General features: G+C 39.4%; 1 protein-coding gene across 2 annotated transcripts in view; it reads right to left on the bottom strand.

Annotated features, from left to right (window-relative positions):
* Positions 1-24376, bottom strand: part of APPBP2 (amyloid beta precursor protein binding protein 2) — a 54433-nt gene that overhangs the window by 28587 nt on the left and 1470 nt on the right. Inside the window, exons 1-4 of one of the 2 annotated variants that reach the window (XM_036268417.1) lie at positions 15631-15716; positions 9808-9896; positions 5257-5408; positions 867-990 (exon numbers count right to left, since the gene is read on the bottom strand). In XM_036268417.1, the coding sequence (XP_036124310.1) occupies positions 867-990; positions 5257-5377 (245 nt within the window). In that variant the 5' untranslated portion in view covers positions 5378-5408; positions 9808-9896; positions 15631-15716. Of the gene's footprint in view, positions 1-866; positions 991-5256; positions 5409-9807; positions 9897-15630; positions 15717-24376 lie in introns of those variants that run through there. The other variant, XM_036268416.1, reaches the window with a different exon arrangement.

Genomic DNA, 24376 nt, shown 5'->3' with positions numbered 1-24376 from the left:
TTCAATATTCAATAAGAATAGAAGATTATACATTCAGTAAATTGCGAACATTTTAAGTAACTTAGGAAGGGTAATTTCTAAGCTTTTTTAATACTTTATTTTGATTTCCCTTTAATTTAAAAATTCTTAAGAAAAGTCAAATGAAAGCCTATGTGAAAATAACTAAAACTAAATGTTACATGTGTAGACAAGATAAGGACAATAAAAGTAGTTACTTCTACATTTGCCTGCCTTTCCTTTAAGTACATCTGTTTAAAATGTATTTTTAGCCCTGGCTGGTTTTGCTCATTGGTTAGAGCACTGGCCCGTGGACCAAAAAATCTCAGGTTTGATACTGATCAAAGGCACGTACCTCGATTTCGGTCCAATCCCTGGCCCTGGTCGGGGTCACGTGGGAGGCAACCAATTGATGTGTCCTCTCTCACATCAATGTTTATCTCTCCCTCTCTCCCCCTGCCCTCCCTTTCACTCTATCAAAAAAATCAATGGAAAAATATCCTCAGGTGAGGATTAACAACAAAAATTACAATAATAATAATACCACCACCCAAGAAAAACATGTGTTTCTTTTCCTAACATCCAATGCTCAGCACAGTTCCTGGTATATAATAGGCATTCAATAAATATTTGTTGAGTGAATGAATAAACAAGTTCTCTGACAAAACAAAAATATATATACACAGTCTGGTTCATAATATTCAAATCTAAGCTAAGCTAACTATAACAAGTTAACTATATTTTGGAGATGACAGACAGGAGGCCAGACTAGTGAAACTCTGACATATAAACATCACCTCAGAGGTTAATTCAAATGGTGATGTACGCTTAGAACCTGAGGGAAAATTGTAGGATCTGTTCTAACTTACCTCACACAACATTCTACTGCACGAAACCAATGAAGCATCTCATCATGTAGAGTACACAACTGAAGGCAGGACAGAAAAACTTTCTCAGCATCACTGTACCAGCCTGCATCAGAAAGGAAGCCACCTGAAGGACAAGAAAAATCAGTAACTTTAGATAATTTAATAAATCACTTGAAAGTTAAAATAACATGTTTATAATGAATATTATCTAAAATGAAAAAACCCATAATATTAGAGTCGTGTGGTTAGCCCCAAACAAATATACAAATTGTGAAATTAAAATAAAATAAAAAAATACAATTAAACTAAAGGAAATAGATCAAAGTTAAGACCTTGAATAAGGAATCAAGAATATTAAGTCTTTGCCCTGGCCAGTTTTGCTCAGCAGTTAGAACATCGGATGAAAGGATCTCGGGTTCGATCCCATGTCAAGGGCACGTGCTTGGGCTGCAGGTTCATCCCTCGCCCTAGTTGTGGTGCAGGTGGCAACTGATTGAAATGTCTTTCTCACACTGATGTTTCTCTCTCTCCCCCTCCCTCACTTCCACTCTGTCTAAAAAATCAATAGAAAAATATCCTCAGGTAAGCATTGACAAAAACCAAAAAAAAAGAATATTAACCCTGTAAGAATACTCCAAGGCCTAAGAGTTGACATTTTCCACTTAATTAGCCACTATATTCTAACAATTCTAATATTTTCACCTTGCAGGCTAAACATAACTTTTCAATTTCTCCATATCCAATCCCAAAGAAGATAAAGAAATCTGAACAAACTTAACCTTCTTAGTATAGGAGCAGCACACATTACTGAGGATACACAAATAAAAGAGATGGTAGTGCTTGCTCATTTTATTTATTTTTTGGCAAATAATTAAAATACTGTCCTCCTACAGCACTGGGTATTATTTCCTCAGAATACTGGCCATCGCTTTAGAGGTTCCTGGCCCCCTCATAAAAGTTTAATGCATTTCAAATAGTGTCAATAGTCTTAATAGTGTCAACAGTGTTTGAGTCAAGAAACTATTTTACCTCTACCCATGGTTTATGTTTAATTAAAGCTACATGTATAATCAAGCAAATATTTTAATTGTAGAGAAGATGCTTTATATTTTATGGCCCTCACAAAGTGACTAAATAATATTATTATACATATTCATACTAAACAGCCTTCTGTTTAGTACTGATCATGTAGAGTACACAACTGAAGACAGGACAGAAAAGCTTTCTCAGCATCACTGTACCAGCCTGCATCAGAAAATAAGTCACCTGATATATTATGTGTGGTGCTGGTTATTAGGCTATTGTCTCTCAACTTCAAATCAACCCTTTTAGACTGTTTTATTACACTGGGGCTAGGACTCTAGAAATCAGATTTCTCCTAGGCTCCCTATAGTCTCTGTCAAGAGGCAGCACTAGAGTGGGAGGGGGGTACCAAGAGACACTCCTTCCTATTTGCTTCCAGTTTCTGTCAGCAAGGCCCCTGCTGACAGCAAAGCCCCTCGGGTAATGCTCTTTCCTCTGGCAGTGGCAATTCATTCCAATAAGCCAGTTCCAGTTGCAGTTTTCTAATAATTACAGAACTAGATTCACAGCGCTCACGTCAGAGACACCAGCACCAGTCAGTCAGGTCTGCTCCTGGGGGTCTAAGTTCTAGAACCACAGGCCTCACTTCTCAGAGCTCTGAGGCACCTGTAATCCTAGTATTATCCCAGCTCTGTGAGGCACCTCATTAATCTTCTAAATTTTAGTAATCCCAACCCCATCCCCTAGCTCCCTAAGTTCTAGGTGTGGATGTTGATTCTTGCAGTTGTTATGTCCACAACACCCAGGTGTTCCCTTTTTATCTTTTTCTTTAATACCTGTTTAAAAAGTCTTTATATTAAATTATATCTCTATACAACAACATGGACAGATCTTGAAAACATTATGCTAAATGAAACAAGCCAGTCACAAAATCATATATTTCATGAGTCCATATTTATATGAAATGTCTAGGACAGGTAAATGTATAGACAGGAAATAAGACTGATGGTTACCTAGAGCTAGAAGTATTAGAAGGAAATGAAGAATAACTGCTAATTGGTATGGGTTTCTTTTGGGGGTGGTGACAATGTTCTAAAATTTACTGTGATGTTTTCACAACTCTGTGAATATACTAAAAACCCATGATGAACTGCATAGTATGTGAATTATACCTCAATAAAGGCGTTATTTTAAAAATTATCTTCACCACTGTATATTTCTGGTATGAAGTTTTTTCAGTTTTGGTAATTTTTTTTTTAGAGCTATTTTATTTATTTTTATCCTTACCCGAGGACATTTTTTCCATTTTTTTGTTCAGATAGAGTGGGAGGGTTAGAGAGGAAGAGAGAGAGAAACATCGAGTGGCTGCCACCCGCACAACCCAGCCAGGGCCAGGGACAAACTGCAATCGAGGTACATGCCCTTAGTGGGAACCAAACCCGGGTCTCTAGGGACCACAGGCCAACACTCTAACCGTTGAGCCAAACCAGCCAGGGCTTGTTTTGGTAATTCTGACATGAAGACTGATAACATATCTGAGTTTGCTAGGACTTGGCTCTTCTCCAAGATATTTCTTCAACCTGAATCATTTCAATGACCAGATTGTTATATGTATTTATGAACACTAGCCTGCCTGCCTTTCATGTTCCTTAATACTAAATTTTCCCCACAGATTTTTACATGACCATCAAAGACTAAAGGACCTTAACATTCATCAAGATCACAAACACTCTATTGTTAGACATTTTTTGTTCATAATTCTTTGTTGCAATTTAAATTCCACAGGACTATAAAAGGATAAATGCTGATGGTTCTTTATAAAAAAGAATGTTCTGCCCTGGCCGGTTTGACTCGGCGGTTAGAGCATGAGCCCGTGGACCAATGACTCACAGTTTCAACTCCGGTCAAGGGCACGTACCTCGGTCTCTGGCCCTGGTACAGGTTGTGCAGGAGGCAACCAGTTGATGTGTCTCTTTCACATCGATGTCTCTCTCTCTCTTTCTCCCTTCCCCCCACTCTATCTGAAGATAAATGGAAAAATGTCCTCGGGTGAGGATTTCCCAAAAAAAAAAAAAGTTCTGAAGTTCCTGCAGCAAAATGTCTATGACCACTACAAAGAACTATTCTAAGATTGAAGAAAATGACCATGAAAATTTGCTGGCAAAGAAAGTGCTTGTGCACACGTGTGTGTGTATGTGGTGGTGAAGGCAGCGATGATGACAAGCACATGCACATATTAATGTGAGAAGTTAAAAATGAGCCCTGGCCGGTTTGGCTCAGCGGTTAGAGCATCAGCCTGCGGTTCCGAGAGACCCGGGTTCGGTTCCCGCTAAAGGGCACGTACTTCGGTTGCGGTTTGTCCCCGGCCCTGGTTGGTCGTGCGGGTGGCAGCCACTTGATTTGTCCCTTTCACGTGGATGTTTCTCTCTCTCTCTCTTCCTCTCTCCCTCCCACTCTACCTGAACAAAAAAAAAAAAAAAAGGAAAAATGTCCTCGGGTGAGGATAAAAAAAAAAAATGAAAGGTAGCTTGTGGTGATGGAACAGCCCTGTATCCTGATGTTAATGATAGTTATATGAATCCTTGCGTGGAAGCAACTGCACAGAAACACACACACACAAAATATGCACAATGAAAAAAACAGTGAAGATTAAATAAGGTCTTATTGTCTAGTTATAACTGCATTAAACTAGTGTCAACTTCCTGATTTTGATATTATCTGTAAATCTACAATCATTTCAAAAAAAAAAAAACACACAAACTTTTAAGTAAAAGAGGTAGCAACTTCAATAAATAATTGGCTGAAATATTTATCTATTTGCTGAAAACCATGTTATACAAACATTAAACTATATATATGTATACATATATTATACAAAACTTCAAAATCCTTTCCCATTTGTTATCAGTAGTCTCATAACACTCCCATGAACATATTCAGAATTACTCTCATTTTAGAGATGAAAAAACTGATGTTCCCAAAGAATTAAGTCCCATGTCACAGCATATAGTAAGCTGGTGAGAGAGGCTGGTGGCAGCATGACTTGGTAGAAAAATATGTGCCTTAAAATCATATGGACACAAGATTCTAAACTTAGCTCCACTACCAGCTATGTAACTTGAGCAAGTTACTTAACTTTTTCTAGTTTGTTTCATCATTTGTAAAACGCTATTAATACCAACACATTGCTGGAATGTCATGAGGATTTAGAAAGTGCCTAGTACAGTGTTTGACACAAAGTTAATGCTCAATAAATCACACCTTGTTTTTCTCACAGCTTCCTTATGTAGACTTTGGGAATGTCCTGGGAGTATCCTGCTAAATCATGTCACAGGACAAAACACTCCTCTATTTTACCATTACTTACCTAAAACAAAGCCAACCTGAATGGCTTTTTCCTTTACTGTAGCATCTGATTCTGCTATATAAGAGCACCTTCTACTAAATGAGTAGGCTAAGACTGAAGCAACTTTCACACCATGATCCATCAGAGCCTGGAAACAATGATGAAGCAAATGTCTGAAAGAGAAGCAAAAGGTTATTTTACAAAGGTAATGTATCTTGTTCTTTTAGAAAGTGCTAGGTAACTTTTTAAAATAACAGTACCATTCTTTTCCAAGATGGAGTAAGACAAAAAGCTTTTTGCCTTGCAAATTATGAGGCCGTAACTCACAATTTAGCCTAGTATCTTTACTCAGTGGATCACTCAGTGATCCTGTGTTTAAGTTGATGGCAACAAAGAATAAAACTAACCATCTGTAACAAAAATAAATTAATAAAAATTGCAAAAAGAATAAAACTAACATTTAACATCAGTTGTAAAAACCAAATTGTCTTATAATACAACAACCCAATTTAAAAAAGAGCAATGATGAGAAAAAATGAAACACTGCCATACGTGACAACATGGATAGATCTGAAAATATCATACTAAGCGAAATAAGTCAGACAGAAAAAGTCAAGAACCATATAATTTCACTCATATGTGGGATATAAAACTGAAAGCAACAGATGAACAAACAAGAAAAACAAACAAAAATTCAGACACAGACAACAGTACGGTGGTTACCAGAGGACAGGTGGATGAGGAACAGGTCAAATACATGGTGAAGAAAGGTTTGACTTTGGGAGGTGATCACACAATGTAATATACAGATGGTATATCATAGATTCGTATACTTGAAACCCATGTAATTTTATTAATCAATATCAACCCAATAAATTTAATTTTAAAAAGGGCAATGAATTTTAATAGTTCTCTAAAATATACAAATGGCTAATAGGCACAAGAAAAGATGTTCAACATCATTAATCATTAGGAAAAAGCAAATCAAAATTATAAGATACCACATTACATCTGTTAGAATGACTATAATAATTTTGTTTAAAAACTAATGGCAGCCAGGCTGGTGTAGCTCAGTGGTTCAGCGTCGACCCATGCACTGGGAAGTCGCTGGTTCGGTTTCTGGTCAGGCACATGCCCAGGTTGTAGGCTAAATCCCCAGTGGGGTGCATGCAGGAGGCAGCAATGTTCTCTCTCATTGATGTATCTATCTCTCTCCCTCTCCCTTCCTATCTCTCTAAATCAATAAAGAAAAAGAAATTTTTTTTAAGTAATGGCAAGGATACAGAAAAACTGGGACCCTCATACAATGGTGACAGAAATGCAAAAATGGTACAGGTGCTGTGGTAAACAGTTTAGAGGTTATTAAAAAAGTTAAACATAGGGCTATCAAATGTTTATACTCTAGTTTTATATACAAGAGAATTGAAAATCTATGTCCAGCCCTGGCCGGTTTGGCTCAGCGGTTAGAGCGTCTGCCTGCGGTCTGGAGAGACCCGGGTTCGGTTCCCGCTAAGGGCACGTACCTCGGTTGCAGTTTGTCCCCGGCCCTGGTTGGTCGTGCGGGTGGCAGCCACTCGATGTGTCCCTTTCACATCGATGTTTCCCTCTCTCTCTCTTCCTCTCTCTCCCTCCCACTCTGTCTGTACAAAAAATGGAAAAATGTCCTCGGATGAGGATAAAAAAAAAGGAGGAAAATCTATGTCCACACAAAATCCTGAACATGAACATCCAAAGCAGCTTTATTCACAACTGCCAAAAGGGGGAAACAACCAAAATGTTCATCAGCAGATGATCAGATAAACAAAACCATATATCCATACAACTGAAATTTATTCAACCATAAAACAGAAAAAAGTACCAATACAAGCAACAATATTAATGAACCTAAAAATATTATAGGAAGTGTAAGAAGCTAGTCACAAAAGACTCCAGATTGTATGATTGTGTAGAATAGGTAAATCCAGAGACAGAAAGTAGATTAACAGTAGGCCAGAGACTGGGGGTAAAAGGAAATAAAGAGTGACTGTTAATAGGTACAAGATTTCTTTTGGGGTAATGAAAATGTACTACATAATTGGGTCACTGCTTTGCACGAAGGGGGAAATTGTCAAACTATATGCTTTTAGTTTCACAATACAGGGTGGGGTAAAAGTAGGTTTACAGTTGTAAGTACATAAAACAGAGTTTATTTTTATATTATTATTAATTATTGTATTATTCTCCATGCAAAATGTAAACCTACTCTTCTTGCCCTACCTGGTATATTAAGCATTTAACAAGGGATTTGAACTTGGTGAAAGATAACCTGAGAGATGAAAGAGAGATATTTCACTAAATATTTACAACAGCCATGTTTAGAACGGCGTAACAAAATTCAAATCCCAGAAAGCTAACCTTTTCCTACAGAATGCTTTTTAAAGTCTTTCTATAGCCACCCTGGCCAAGTAGCCCAGTTGTTAGAGCATTGTCTTGATACACCAAGGTTGCAGGTTCAATCTCCAGTCAGGGAACAGAAATCAACCAATGAATGCACAAATAAGTGGAACAACTAATCAATACTTCTTTTCTCTCCCTAAAAAAAACCCATCAGCAAATAAATAAAATTTAGTTTTTCTACAGCTTTCTTTTACTAAAATGTAGTTCTTATCTATTATTATTTTTTAAAATACGTTTTTATTGATTTTAGAGAGAGAGAGGAAGGAAAGGGAGAGAGAAAACACTGATGAGAAAGAAAAACATCAAATGGCTAACTCATGTACTACCTCTTACCAGGGATTGAGCCCGCAACCTGGGCATGTGCCCTGACCACGAATCAAACTGGTGACCTTTTGGTGCAGGGGTTGATGCTCAACCTACTGAGCCACACCAGCCAGGGTACACGTATTATTTTTTATAGATTAATTTTAATTAATCAAGAAGTTTCACTATATGCTTCATACACAGACCATATTTCAAAGTTATCCCTGAAAAGTGAAATCATATCAATTATTTACTTGTGTTAGTCTATCATCCATCCCTCTCTTAAAGACAAAATCCACCCTGACCAGTTTGGCTCAGCAGTTACAGCGTTGGCCCGAGGACCAATGAGTCGCGGGTGTGATTCCAGTCAAGGGCACGTACCTCAGCTGCGGGTCGTCCCTGGCCCTGTTTGGGTCTCGAGGAAGGCAACCAGTCGATGCGTCTCTCTTGCACCAATGTTTCTCTCTTTCTCTCTCTCTCTCTCTCTCTCTCTCTCTCGTGCTCGCGCTCCCTCCCTCCCACTCTATCTGATGATAAATAAAAAAAATATCCTCGGGTGAGGATTTAAGAAAAAAGGCTAAAAAAAATAAAATACAAAATCCACGAGGAAAAGGTATCATAGATCTTTCTCAGTGCCGTAACCCCAGCATCTAGAATAGTACCTGACATATAGTAGGCATTCAACAACTATTTATGTAATTTGTTGAACAAATGAAACTTCACAAGGTTCATATTAGAGATTAGCAGGATTTTATAAAACTATACTCTTATTTTCCTAAAAATGTCGGTTAGGAGAAAAAAATGCATTTAGCCCTGGCCGGTTTGGCTCAGCGGTTAGAGCATCGGCCTGCGGTCCAGAGAGACCCGGGTTCGGTTCCCGCTAAGGGCACGTACCTCGGTTGCAGTTTGTCCCCGGCCCTGGTTGGTCGTGTGGGTGGCAGCCACTCGATGTGTCCCTTTCACATCGATGTTTCTCTCTCTCTCTTCCTCTCTCTCCCTCCCACTCTATCTGAACAAAAAATAGAAAAATGTCCTTGGGTGAGGATAAAAAAAAAAAAAAAAAATGCATTTAAAGCAAATTTAGGGAAGAACATTAAACAGCAAGTACAATCAAAAGCCATATAACCTACACCTACATGTGGTTTCTACTACAATGTAGTAACTACATGATAATAACCACAACAGGGAAGATGAATTCAGTTTCCCTTTCTTGAACACAGAAAGCAACGGTGGTATTAATGGCTTCACAACAATGTGAAAGTACTTAATGCCATTGAATTGTATACTTAAAAACTATTACAATAGTAAATTTTAGTTTATTTACAGTTTACCACAATTATTATTTTTTGTTAATCCCCACCTGAGGGTATTTTTTCATTTAATTTTTAGAATAGAAGGGAGGAGAGAGGAAGGGAGGGAGAGGGAGAGGGAGAGGAGGGAGAGGAGGGAGAGGGAGGGGAGAGGGGAGAGGGGAGAGGGGAGAGGGGAGAGGGGAGAGGGGAGAGGGGAGAGGGGAGAGGGGAGAGGGGAGAGGGGAGAGGGGAGAGGGGAGAGGGGAGAGGGGGAGAGGGGAGAGGGGAGAGGGAGAGGGGAGAGGGGAGAGGGGAGAGGGGAGAGGGGAGAGGGAGAGGGGAGAGGGGAGAGGGGAGAGGGGAGAGGGGAGGGAGAGAAACATTGACAGGAGAGAGACACGTCGATTGGTTGCCTCCCAAACCTGCACCTGAGGTACATGCCCTTGATACCCATGACCCTTTAGTCCGAGGGCTGATGCTCTAACTATTGACCCAAACCGGCCAGGACCAGTTTACCACAATTAAAAAATAATAAAATTACCTTTTATCCAGAGCTCTCAATACTTTAGCAAAAACTTCCAATTCACAAAATTCACTGCCCAGTTGACATAAGCGTCCCTGTTGGTAAAGCTGAAATAAAAAAACAATAAAAAAATCATTAAAAACTTACTTATTTAATTTTAATTTCTACTTTATGCTTACGAATTTGATAAATTTAATATTTGATTAATTTAATACTAAAAGTTGGTATGATTACATAGCAATATCAGGAAAGATGCTTATGCTAAGAGAAATGTAACACTAAATTAACTAATTTCTGTAATTCATATAAAAGCATTTTATTTTTTATTTTTAATGCACTTTATTTTTTATTAATTAATTTATTTTTTGTTACAAATGTTTCTCCTTTTTCCTTCATTGACATCCTCCTCCCAATCCTGTCCCCCCAGCATTGTTGTCTATGTTCATTGGTTATGCATATATGAATGCAAGCTCTTTGGTTTTTCTCTTCCCTCCCCTATAAAAACATTTTAATAGTCTTATATGATAGTTAAAAATCACTATTTGTATATATGATATAGGTAGACTCTAAAGAACAAAACTAATGAACAAACCAAACAGAAACAGACTCATTGATGCATAGAAGTGATGGTTCCCAGAGGGAAAGAGGGTTGTGGGGACTAGGTTAAAAAGGTGAAGGGATTAAGAAGCACAAATTGGTAGTTACAAAACAGTCATGGGGATATAAAGTACAGTACAGAAAACACAGTCAATAATATTGTAATAACGATGTATGGTGCCAGGTAGGTATGTGAATTATTAGGAGGATCACTTTATAAAATATATGACTGTCTAACCACTACACTGTACACGTGAAATGTAATATTGAATGTCAACTGTAACTGAAAACTTAAATTTAAAAAAATTAGTATTTATAAAACAGTATCAGGTACATGGTAATGTATTTATTAAATAAACATTACAAAGGCATATTGAAGAAACTTTCAAATTAATTTCTGGTCCTTAAACAAAACTGGATACTTAAAGTAAAATCATCAAACTGAGGTGGCCAATTGATGTTCTCTCTCATTGATGTTTCTATCTCTCTCTCCCTCTCCCTTTCTCTCTAAAATAAATCAGTAATAAAAAAATATTTTAGCCCTGGCCGGTTTGGCTCAGCGGTTAGAGCGTCAGCCTGCGGTCCAGAGAGACCCGGGTTCGGTTCCCGCTAAGGGCATGTACTTCGGTTGCGGTTTGTCCCCGGCCCTGGTTGGGTCGTGTGGGTGGCGACCACTCGATGTGTCGATGTTTCTCTCTCTCTCTCCCTCCCACTCTATCTGAACAAAATATCAAAAAATGTCCTCAGGTGAGGATAAAAAAAAAAAAAAAAAAATATTTTAAAATAATAATAAAGTAACTTAGGAGAACAGGACTTTTAAAAATAAAATATGTTTTTATTGATTTTTTTAGAGATAGAAACATCGATGTCAGAGAGAAAAACTAATCAGCTGCCTCCCTGGGGCATGTGCCCGGACCAGGAACTGGGACCTCTCAGTGTATGATGCTCAATCCACTGAAGCACAATGGCTGGGCAGGAGAGCAAGATTTTTTTTTTTTTTTATCCTCACCCGAGGATATTTTTCCATTTTTTGTACAGATAGAGTGGGAGGGAGAGAGAGGAAGGGGGAGAGAGAGAGAAACATCGACGTGAAGGGACACATCGAGTAGCTACCACCCGCACGACCAACCAGGGCCGGGGACAAACCGCAACCGAAGTACGTGCCCTTTAGCGGGAACCGAACCCGGGTCTCTCCAGACCGCAGGCCGACGCTCTAACCGCTGAGCAAAACCGGCCAGGGCGAGGAGAGCAAGATTTTTAATCATTATCAAAATCATTTATTCACAGTACTAACTTTTTTAGAATTTCTTCTTTTTTTTTTGTTTAATCCTCACCCGAGGATATTTCTCCATTGATTTTTATATAGAGTGGAAGGAAGCGAGGGATGGGGAAAAAGAGAGAGACACTGATGTGAGAGCGACACAATGACTGGCTGCTTCTCGCACAACCCGTCGGGCCGGGGTTCAAACCTGCAACCCAGATGCGTGCCCTTGACCAAGAATCAAACCCACGACCCTTTCATCCGCAGACTGAAGCTCTAACCGCTGATCCAAACTGCCCAGGGCTAGAATTTCTATTTAATTAATTTACTTTATATTATAGTCACTTAACACTTAGCTTAGTTGATGAGAACATGGATTTCAGAAAGAGGACACGATTTGGAGTTCATTTGCCAAATGGGCCAGTTAACTTTGTGCAGGGAAAACACACCCTAAACTTAGCAAACTCTTGGGCATAAAAGTCACTAGTCACAATGGAGGTCAAGTCAAATTAGGTAGATATATTAATGCAAATCAATAATGACTGCTATGAAAAATTCATAATGACTGCTGGAGAGGAGAAGCAACATGCTCAGGAAATGGAGCCAGAAATGTTACCTTCATATAATAGATTGTCATACTAACAATAAACCTTTATAAGGAAAGATTTGCTATTTTTTGAGATTGTTATATTTTCTGCTATAAAAAAAAGAGCTTCACGTTAGCCAGTTTTGCTCAGCGGTTAGAGCGTAAGCCTGCAGACTGGAGAATCCCGGGTTCGGTTCCCGCTAAGGGCACATACCTGAGTTGTAGTTTGTCCCCAGCCCTGGCTGGGGTCATGTGAGTGGCAACCAGTCAATGTGTCTCTCTCACATCAATGTTTCTCTCTCTCTCTCTTCCTCCCTCTCCCCCTCCCACTCTAGCTGAAGATAAATGCAAAAAAATGTCCTCGGGTGAGGATAAAAAAATAAAATACAATTAAAAAAAAGAGCTCCTAGGAATGTATACAGTAAAATTCACCACTAGTAATCACTGTTATATTTACTTTGACTTTTAACCAATAGAGAATAAATCAGGAAAAATAAAGCTGAGGATTTACTACAAATTCCTATTTACGGGCTTAAAAATGTGGCAAATGTCTGACTTGGGGCAGAAAAACAAATGCAGTTGTCAAAATAAATATAAGCACATACTCCAAAAACATTATAGTACAAAATCTTACCTTCTTACCAAAATAACTTATCATTGGCAAATTTAGGGCTTAGAACTTTTCTTATAAAGAAAAACAAAACAAAACAATACAAGTTGTATAACTTTTTGGCTTGTGCTCACTGGTCAAATAAAGACATTAAATTAAATTTCATATGCTCTACAATTCATAGTATCTCTTTAATAACTGAAAACTGGTATATCCTTTATAGGTTTTTTTTAAATCCTCACCCGAGGATATTTACATCGATTTTCAGATAGAGTGGGAGGGAGGAAGGGAGAAAGCTAGCGAAGGAAACATAGATGTGAGAGAGACACATGGATTGGTTGCCTCCTGCAAAACCCTGACCAGGCCCAGGATCAAACTGAAACGGAAGTACGTGCCCTTGACGAGAATCAAACCTGTGACTCTTTGATCTGCAGGCTGATGCTCTGTTAAGCCAAACCAGCCAGAGCTGAAAATTGGTATATCCTATTAAATGAGATTTGAAACAAAAACTCAGAAAAGTTGCTATCCTTGTTAGGACTGTAAATATACCATATTAACAAACACAAGCATCTTTTTTTTAAATCAGCTGTTCAATTTTTCTAGCTAAAAATGGATTCACATTTAAATTATGGAGGCAGAATTATGATTTAATTGTTTCAAATCATCTTTATCAGGTTTATCAAAAAAATGCAAATGTGGGTGGGGGTAGGGTGGGGAGGGGGGTGCCAATGGGGTAAAAAAGGAGAAACACCTGTAACAAAAAAATAAATTAAAAAAATTTTTTAAAAATGCAAATGTATATATTTTATGAATGGGATTTTTATATTCTGATCCAGAATAAAAATAGCATCTAATTTTTACAGAAATCTTATACATATGCCAAGCAGTGTTGTAAGTGCTTTTTATCAATAACTCATTCTATTCTTATACTGATGAGAACACTGAGGCAAATAAAGTTAAAATAACCCACTCGAGCCCTGGCCCGGTAGCTCAGCTGGTTATAGCATCATCCAGGTATGCCAAGGTCGAGGGTCTGATCCCCAGTGAGGTCACATACAAGAAGCAATCAATGAATGCATAAATAAATGGAACAACAAATCCTTCTCTGTCTCTCAAATCAATAATAATAATAATAATAATAAATAACTTGCTCAAAATCACACAAATAAAGTAAGAATCTGCACCCAGGAAGTTGGTCCTTACATCCATGTGCTTTTCTTTTTAAATACTCACTAGAGTCCGGCCGATGTGGCTCAGTGGTTGAACATCGACCCATGCACCAAGAGGTTGCTGGTTCAATTCCCAGTAAGGATACATGCCCAGGTTGTGAGCCCAATCCTGAGTGCGGAACATGCAGGAAGTGGCCAATCAATGTTCTCTCTCATTGATGTTTCTATCTCTCTCTCCCTCTCCTTTCCTCTCTCTCTCAAATCAATAAAGAAAAAAAAATGTTTAAATAAACAAATACCCAAGAATATGTTTTTATTGATTTTTTTTTTCTTTACTGAGAGAGGGAGAGACAGAAACATTGATGACAGAGAACATCAACTGGTCACCTCCCACATGATGAGAAAGATCAATTGGCCACCTCTCACATGCCCCCTACTGAGGATCTGGCCCACAATCAGGGCATGTGCCCTGACAGGGAATCAAACCAGCGACCTCTTGGTGCATGGGTCGATGCTCAACCAGTGAGCCATACTGACCAAGCTTTTTATTTATTTTTTAATCCTCATCTGAGGATATTTTTCTATTTTATCATCAGATAGAGCAGGAGGTAGGGAGAGAGAGAAACATCGACATGAAAAGAACACATCAACTGGCTGCCTCCGCAAGACCCCGATTAGGGCCTGGCACAAACCGCAACTGAGGTATGGGACTGGAATCAAACCCATAACTCTTTGGTCCGAGATCCGACGCTCTAACCACTGAGCAAAACATACAAGAGTGATTAATGAGGCTATTAAAGGAGTCTATCAACTACTTTGAGCTATTGGCACCTTGAGGAAAATAAGAAAATAGGTAAATTAACTCCCTAAGATATGAAAACAGACAAAAATACAATTAAAACAATATAGTGCCCTGACCAGTATTGCTCAGTGGTTAGAGCATCAGCCCAGGGACAATAAGTACCGGGTTTGATTCCGGCCAATGGCAAGTACCTCAGTTGCAGTCCACCCCGGCCCTGGTCAGGGTCATGCAGGAAGCAAACAGTGGATGTTTCTCTCTCTCTCGCCCTCCCTCCCTCCCTCCTTCCTCCCACTATATCTGATGATAAACAGAAATACTATATTCTCCGGTGAGGATTAAAAAAAAAAAGTGCATAAAAATAAGGAACAAAGATGCCTCCTAACAAAGTATAACAAAAATAAATTCCAGATTTATGAAAGTTTTAAATATTAAACAATTAAATCATAGTGTTAAAAGCTACCTGGTAACATTGCCTTTCTAAGCATTATACCACAGGCAAAAATCATAAAGAGCCCTGGCCAGTTTTGCTCAGTGGTTAGAGCGTCGGCCCCTGGACCAGAGAGTCCGAGGTTCAGTTCCTGCTTAGGGCACGCACCTCAACTGCAGTTTTTCCCTGGCCCTGGTTGGGGTCGTGTGGGCGACAGCCATTCGATGTGTCTCTCTCATGTCAATGTTTCTCTCTCTCACTTTCTCCTTCTCCCCCTCCTGCTCTATCTGAAGATAAATGCAAAAAAAAAAAAAACAAGGTCGCGGGTGAGGATAAAAAAAATCATGAAGAGATAAGTGATAACATAAGAATCCAGAATGTCATTAAACCTTGGCTGTTGGTTGACATCTCTCTTAAATCTCTCTTGATCTACAGGTTGGTTCTCTTCCTGTATGTTTTCATATCTTTGTAATTTATCTGTTGAAGAAATGAGATTTTTTTTGTCCTATAGACAATACAGTTACCTGCAATCTAGATTTTGGTGGCAAAGATATAAAACATTTTTATCATTCCTCTAGCCTTTGTCTCTGTGGGGGTCTTCATGGATTTCACTGTTTCAGGTCAATTTTTAATGTCAGATTCTGAGTTTGGGGTTAGTAAATTCTCTAGGTAGCATGAATTTGGACTGCATACTTATGTATGTCTCAGGCTGGAGGTTTCTGTTTTTCATAGACGACTTTATGGCTGTAGGAGATGTTCTAGACTTGTTTACTCCTTGCTTTAAGCAGGTAGTTTAGTCCCAGGTCCCTTCTCTTTCAAGGATCTGCTGCCTGGGCATGTTCCCATCTGGTCTTTGCACTCTAGCCCAAAACCACTCAGTGGTATAAACTATTCTGTTTTTCTTCCTTCTAGCCATTTTTGAGTTTGTCTTTTCTTTTTTAATCTTTACCCAAGGACATTTTTCCATTTTTTGTTCAGATACAAAGGGAAGGGGAGAGAGGGAGAGAGAGAGAGAGAGAGAGAGAGAGAGAGAGAGAGAAACATCAATGTGAAAGGGACACATCGAGTGGCTGCCACCCACACGACCCAACCAGGGCCGGGGACAAACTGCAACCGAGGTACATGCCCTTAGCGGGAACCAAACCCGGGTCTCTCTGGACCGCAGGCCAACGCTCCAACTGCTGAGCCAAACTGGCCAGGGCGAGTTTGTCTTTTCTTAATTCTTGGCAGCTGTGGAATTTCTGCCCTTGGTTTTAAACTTGACTATCTAAAAGTTATTTTGTGACATTTGAAAGGTTTTCAAGTGTGTCATCTACCATATTGCTAGAAGCTTTACTCCTGTTCTTTAAAATTCAGCTGAAATTTATCCTTAGAAAGAGTGTTTTATTGTGTTTTTAAAACACCCTGCTTAGATGGGCCGGTGTCACTCAGCGGTTGTGCGGTTGTGCATCGACACATGCACCAAGAGGTCGCCAGTTCAATTCCTGGTTGGGGCACATGCCCAGTTTATGCGCCCAATCCCCAGTGGGGGGCATGCAGGAGGCAGCCAACTGATGTTCTCTCATCAATGTTTCTATTTTTCTCTCTCTCTCTCTCCTTTCCTCTCTAAAAATCAGTAAAGAAAAAATATTTTTATAAATAAATAAAAAAGAAAAGAAAACACCCTGTCTACCTCCATTGTATAATCTGTGAACACTGTCTGCTCTGACAGATTCTAAATTTTTTGAGATCAAAGAATAATTCCTACTGACTTTATTATTGTGGTGATCATAGTCACCACCATATCCTTAATACAGTGCTTTATACAAATGTTCCTGATATTTATTAAGTTAATAAAAACAAATTATAGCCCTGGCCGGTTTGGCTCAGCAGTTAGAGCGTCGGCCTGTGGACCAGAGAGTCCCAGGTTCAGGTCCCGCAAAGGGCACGTACCTCAGTTGCAGTTTGTCCCTGCCCCGGATGGGCTTGTGCGGGTACAACCAGTCGATGTGTCTCTCTCACATCGATGTTTCTCTCTCTTTTTCTCCCTCTCTCTCTCCAGCTCTATTTGAAGATAAATGCAAAAATGTCCTCTGGTGAGGATTAAAAAAAACGAAACAAATTATAAGTAGAATGTTCCTTGGTATATCTTGCCTTTGATATGAAAATCACAAAGATAAAACAGGTTCAGTAAGCTAAGAGTTTCACGTAATGAATATGCAGAGTTAAGTTGGTAAAATATTTTATGTTAAAATAGGAAACACTCACTTTTCTGTATAAATTTAAGCAGCTATTATTGAGACTTTGTTTTTTGGATTTTTTTATCCTCACCCAGGGATATTTTTACATTTAACTTCAGATAGAGTGAGAGGAAGAGAGGGGGGCAGAGAGAGAGAAACATCGACTGGCTGCCACCCACACGACCCCGATCCGGGCCAAGGACAAACTGCAACCGAGGTATGTGCCCTTGACCGGAATCAAACCCGAGACTCCTTGGTCCACGGGCTGATGCTCCAACTGCTGAGCCAAACCAGCCAGGGCTAGAATTTGTTCTTGATTTTTCCATTTTGACACTGGAGCTTTATGTTCTTTTTTTATTTTATTTTTTATCCTCACCCCAGGACATTTTTCCATTTTTTGTTCAGACAGAATGAGATGGGGAGAGAGAGAGAGAGAAACATCAACATGAAAGGGACACATCGAGTGGCTGCCACCCGCACAACCAACCAGGCCCGGGGACAAACTGCAACCGAGGTACGTGCTCTGAGCGGGAACCGAACCCAGGTCTCTCTGGACCGCAGGCCGATGCTCTTACCTCTGAGCCAAACTGGCCAGGGCTGGCGCTTTATTCTTCATGACTCTAGGTTATTAAGTTTGTACTCAAAGTTGTTCTCAGAGTTACTGCATGAGTGTTATTCTATATAGAGTACTGCAGAGACAGGGTATGAGACTGCCTAGTAAATGTTTCTAGTTAAGGTGTTCACAGTGTGCTTGAGTAGACAATAAGTAACTGTGTGTGAAATTGGGGTTTTTCTTAGTGTCAAATTCATCAGATGAATTTGAGCAGTTTCAATAAATAATGATAAACTCCAGAGTAGAGACTGTCTCAAATTTTTTATCCTTAGGTTCTGAGTTCCATCCAAAGTAGATCGCTACCAATTTGGATTATGCATTCAGGAAACACTGAGTGTATATCTAACACTAGGCACTGAGCTAGGTATTGGGGATACAGTGGTGACAACGGTCAACTAATAGGTTGCAGAATGTAATGCAGTGACATGTTTAATAAATTATTATTTAAGGGAATGTGTGCATACACATCTTGATGCTACCTACTATGGAGGAATGAGAAAGTTTAACAGGAAAACAGAAATTAGATTGGGGAATCAAATGACATAATAGTTGAAACCTTTAAGATGAGTTACAAATTATCCAGGTAAAGAATCATGGTACCAGTGTTTTATGTGGAGGAGCAACTTACCTGTCTGTGCATAAGTCATGAGGTGAGATAAAGCTAAAAGAAAGCTAATGTGCCCTGGCCAGTTTGCTCAGTGGTTAGTGTCGGCCCATGGACCAACAAGTCACGGGTTCAATTCCGATTAAGAGCACATACGTCAGTTGTAGTTTGTCCCCAGCTCTAGTCAGGGTCATGCAGGAGGCAACCAGTCAATGTGTCTCTCTCACATAGATTTTTTTCTCTCTCTCCCTACCTTCTACTTTATCTGCAGATAAATAGAAAAAAATATCCTCAAGTGAAGATTAAAAAACAAACTTTCCCCCCCATTATGAATTTTTAAGTTATTAAAAGTGGTTCCAAAATATGCTTTTTAAGTTCTGATTAAGTCTACATTGAATGTAAAGATGTAGAAAGTCAGCAGAAAACCTTAAATCTTCCAATCTAGGAACAAAATATGTCTTTTTGACATTTATTAAAGTCTTTGTATTTCTGTACACCTCTTTTTGGATTTACCCTGTGGCGTGTTTTCTGTTGTTATTTTGAGTAACATATATTATTTCCTATACCGCATATAGAAAAACTGAATTCTGCCCTGGACAGTTTGACTCAGCAGTTAGAGTGTCAACCCACAGGTCAAAGAGTTGTGTGTGGGTTTGATTCCAGTGAAGGGCACATACCTCGGTCACGGTTCAGTCCCTGGCCCTGGTCAGGGTCATGTGGGAGGCAGCCAGTCGATGTGTCTCTCTCACATGGATGTTTCTCACATTTTTTTTCTCTCTCTCTCTGTCCCTCCCTCCCACTCTATCTGAAGATAAATGGAAAAAAATATCCTCAGGTGAGGATTAGGAAAAAAACAACTGAATTTTAATTACAAATGCGTAATCATTCCCCTTACTGAATTATTTCATTGCTATGGTTTTTCAGTTGATTTGCTGGCTTTTTCTTTATTCTAACTGTATTGGTTAGCACTTCAAGAATGTTGAATATGCAGTATATAGTTCCTGAACTAAGTATGAAAGTTTTTACTTAAAAAAATTTAATGAGCCCTGGCTGATTTAGCTCATTAGGGCGATCGGGTCAAGGGCACATACTTGGGTTGCAGGTTCAATCCTCGGCCATAGTTGGGGTAGTTCAGGAGACAACCAATCAATGTGTCTCTCTCACATCAATGTTTCTCTCCACCCACCCCCCCATCTATCTTAAAAAAAAAACAACAACAACAATGGAAAATATCCTCGGGTGAGGATTAAAAACAACAAAAATTTAATGATACTGATAATAGAAGATAACTTCTTATAGTCCTGATTTTAATCAGACTGCTTTAAAGTGTTTTAACACTATGAATTTTTGTTTAGGTATGTGTATAAATTACCTTTTGATTAGGTGTATGTTTAGAATGTCAATGTGTATTCCTTAAGTTCAATGGAAGAAAAATATAATGATAGTTTTCCTCTGTCCTATTAATATGGTAAATTATATGAACAGATTTGTTGACTTGCATTCGCAATTATTTTATCTAGAATTTTTGCCTCATGGCTCAAAAATGAGGTGTTCTAGAGACTTTCTTTTTTTTTATCCCCTCACCCTAGGACACTTTTTCTATTTTTTGTTCAGATAGAGTGTGGGAGGGGGAGAGAGAGAGAAACATCGACGTGAAAGGGACACGTCGAGTGGTTGCCACCCACACGACCCAACCAGGGCCGGGGACAAACTGCAACCGAGGTACGTGCCCTTAACGGGAACCGAACCCGGTCTCTCAGGACCGCAGGCCGACGCTCTAACCACTGAGCAAAACCGGCCAGGGCTAGAGACTTTCTTTTTATCTTAGATTTAGGTATCAGTATTGTGTTGACCTCTTTTACTTTTTTTTTATATTTATTTTTTGTGGTACGTGTGCCTAGTGGGAACCGAACCAGGACTTTCTGGTCCGCAGGCCAACACTCAACTGCTGAGCCAAACTGGCCAGGGCAACCTATTTTTCTTTTTTTATTTGGAAAGAATTAGGTTGGTCTAGAACAAGCTAAATTCTTTTTTTTCAATCCTCACCTGAGGACATTTTTCGATATTTTGTTCAGATACAGTGGGGGGGGGGGGGGGGGAGAGAGAAACATCGACATGAAAGGGACACATCAAGTGGTTGCCACCTACACGACCCAACCAGGGCCGGGGACAAACTGCAACCAAGGTACGTGCTCTTAGCGAGAACTGAACCCGGGTCTCTCTGGACCACAGGCCAATGCTCCAACCGCTAAGCCAAACCGGCCAGGGCAACTAAATTCTTTGAATATATCCAAGTAAGTATCTAAAGGTGGTGGGGTTTTTGTTTGTCTGCAAAGGCACTGACCACTTTTCCCTTAGACTGTCAAATAAAAAATTACAACAGCCAACAACAACCATCTGGTGTGAATGAATCAAAATTATACCTTTTTTTTTTTTGTCAGATCAGCAAAAAAATCTATTTTTTGTTTTGCCACTGACTTTCAGTAGTTTTATGTGTGCCATGAGATGAAAAAGGTTGAAAATCACTAGTGTAAGGTAAAGTCATGCTACTTTTCCCCCTATATGGATACCTAATTGACTAATACCATTTTTTAAATTTTATTTTACCCACTGTATTGCTGTGTAACTCTTTTATAAATCAGGTGACAGTGTATGTGTTGCCTCCCACACAACCCCAACCAGAGCCAGGGACCGAACTGCAACCTAGGTACGGGCCCTTGACCAGAACTGGACCCGAGACTCTTTGGTCCGTGGGCCGACGCTCTGTTCAGCCAAACCAGCCAGGACTCAGTTGATTATCTTTTGATGTTTACTGGCCATTCATATTTTCCCCTTCTAAGTGCTAGCTGTTCAGGTCTTCTGGAACTGAGTTGGTTATCCTTTACATACTCATTAGTAATAGATCTTTCTGTATTAAGCAATTCACCCCGTATCTGTCATATGCCATTTGCATAATTTTTTCTTAAATGTGCTTATAATTTTTTATGTACTCAAAAGTATCAATTTCTCTTTTTCCTCCTAGATTTTTAATTCATGCTTAGAAAAGCCTTCCCCATGCCAAGACGGTATTCCAGTGTTGGCAAAGAAAGTAACAGAGGACCTTTACTTTTCTTTTTTTTATCCTCACCTGAGGACATTTTTCCATTTTTTGTTCAGATAAAGTGGGAGGGAGAGAAAGGAAGAGAGAAAGAGAGGGAGAAACATCGACGTGAAAAGGACACATCAAGTGGCTGCCACCCGCACGACCAACCAGGGCCAGGGACAAACTGCAAACGAGGTACATGCCCTTAGCGGGAACCGAACCTGGGTCTCTGTGGACCACAGGTCAACGCTCTAACCACTGAGCCAAACCAGCCAGGACAAGGACCTTTACTTTTTACAACATTACTTATTTTTATGTTTGACATTTAAAAAATTTGTAAATTACCTCTCCTGGCTGGTATGGTACAGTGGTTGAGCATCGACCCATGCACCAAGAGCTTGCCAGTTCAACTCCCAGTCAGGGCACATGCCCAGGTTGTGGGCCTGAATTCCCAGTGAGGGGCATGCAGAAGGCGGCCAACCAATGTTCTCTCTCATCGATGTCTGTCTCTCCCTCTCTCTCCCTTCCTCTCTCTCTACTCAATAAAGGAAAAAATATTATAAAAAATAAAAATTTGTAAATTACTGCCCTGGCCAGTTTGGTTCAGCAGTTAGAGCGTTGGCCCACAGACCAGAGAGTCCCGGGTTCGGTTCCCACTAAAGGCATGTACCTCAGTTACAGTTTGTCCCCGGCCCGGGTTGGGGTCGTGTAGGTGGCAACCACTCGATGTGTCTCTCTCACATTGATGTTTCTCTCTCCCTTTCTCCCTCTTGCTCTATCTGAAGATAAATGCAAAAATGTCCGCAAGTTAGGATAAAAAATTAAATTTGTAAATTACCTTAAAATTAATTTATTTAAAGACAAAAAACTTCAGTCATTTCCCTCTGACCCATTAATTTATTCTGGTACTTTTATTATTTCATTTTCCATATTTAAATCTTTAACCACTAGGAATTCATTTTGGTATGCAGTGTACAGTAGAGGTCTCATTTCTTCTCCAAATACTCAGTTGCCCAAGGTATTTTTGTATGTTTACTCCATTTATTTAAAATATAGCATGGTGCCCGGCTGGTGTGGCTCAGTGGTTGAGTGTTGACCCATGCACCAAGAGGTCACCGGTTCAATTCCCGGTTAGGGCACATGCCCAGGTTGTGGGCCCGATCCCCAGAGTGGGGCATACAGGAGGTGATCAATTGATGTTCTCGCTCATTGATGTTTCTCTCTCTTTCCCCCTCTCCCTTCCTCTCTCTCAAAAAATCAATAAAGAAAAAAAATTTTTTTAATTAAAAAATAAATAAAATATAGCATTGTCTCATAATTTTGTCTTACACTAAATTCTTAAATATGCTTTGGTTTCTATCTTGACTGTCTATTTTGTTCTCTTTTTAAAATTTTTCATTTTTATAAGAGTTTATCTGAGCTACAACTGATGACAATTGCTGGAAAGCAAGATCTCAAATGCTCGTATCTAGTATGTTCTACAAATCAATTTCTTTGTGTTGTTCTTGTGCCAGTGCTACACTGTTTTATTTACTTATTTTTAAATATGTTTTTATCAGTTTTTTAGAGAGACAGGAAGGGAGGGAGAGAGAGAAACATCAATGTGTGAGAGATGTATCGATCAGCTTCCTCCTGCACCCCTACTGGGGATGGAGCCTGCAACCCAGGCATGTGTCCTGTTCGGGAACTGAACTGAGACATCTCAGTTCATGGGATGATGTTCAATCCACTGAGCCACACTGGCCAGGCAGTGCTATGCTGTTTTAAAATAATGTAGCTTTCTGACCCTGGCCGGTTGCTCAGTGGTTAGAGCATCGGCCCACAGACCAGAGAGTCTCAGGTTCAATTCTGACCAAGGGCACGTACCTCGGTTGCAATCGTTCAGGTGGCAACCAATCAATGTGTCTCTTTCACATCGATGTCTGTCTGTCTGTCTCTCTCTCTCTTCCTCCCTCTACCCCGATCTATATGGAGATAAATGTAAAAATATCTTCAGGTGAAGATAAAAACAAAAAAACTTTATGAACTATGTGAAACAGAAAATGTGGCCAAAACACCATCTCTTCATACTCACTAATAATCTTCAAATGAAAAGCTTCAATTAGAAGCAAGTTACTAGACGATATCCAAGTATTTTGAGGGAATTTAACTACTAAATGTACTTTGATAAAATTTCCAATAATTTTCCTCTAAAAGTGTAAAAGATTGCACATGATTTAATAAAATGGACAGTTAGCACACACACACAAAGTTGAAGTCTCTCAATGGAGAAAGACAACTCTAACTCACCCGTTCCCTGAGAGGAATGAATCTTAAATATACAATATTTCCTTAGATATACACAAAAGTCAATGTATCAACAGGATTTGGAATGAAGGTTTTTCTCTAAACTCCCCTCCCCAAATAATAATATGAATGATCAAAATGAATCTTCTCCAAATATTTAGGGGGAAAAACATCTGAATTTCTAGAATTAGTGTAAAGCAATTGGATTTAGTAGAATGCAGCAAGTTGGCTGCTTTCTGAAAAATTATTCAGGGGTGGAGAAAGCAGGCAATCTTCCCAATAAAACAACTGCCATATATATATAAGAACATACACATCTGTTAAATATCAG

This window comes from Molossus molossus, unplaced genomic scaffold (assembly GCF_014108415.1).
Source record: "Molossus molossus isolate mMolMol1 unplaced genomic scaffold, mMolMol1.p scaffold_m16_p_19, whole genome shotgun sequence".
In the NCBI taxonomy this organism is placed as follows: Eukaryota; Metazoa; Chordata; class Mammalia; order Chiroptera; family Molossidae; genus Molossus; species Molossus molossus.
This window is presented reverse-complemented; position numbering and strand designations above follow the sequence as displayed.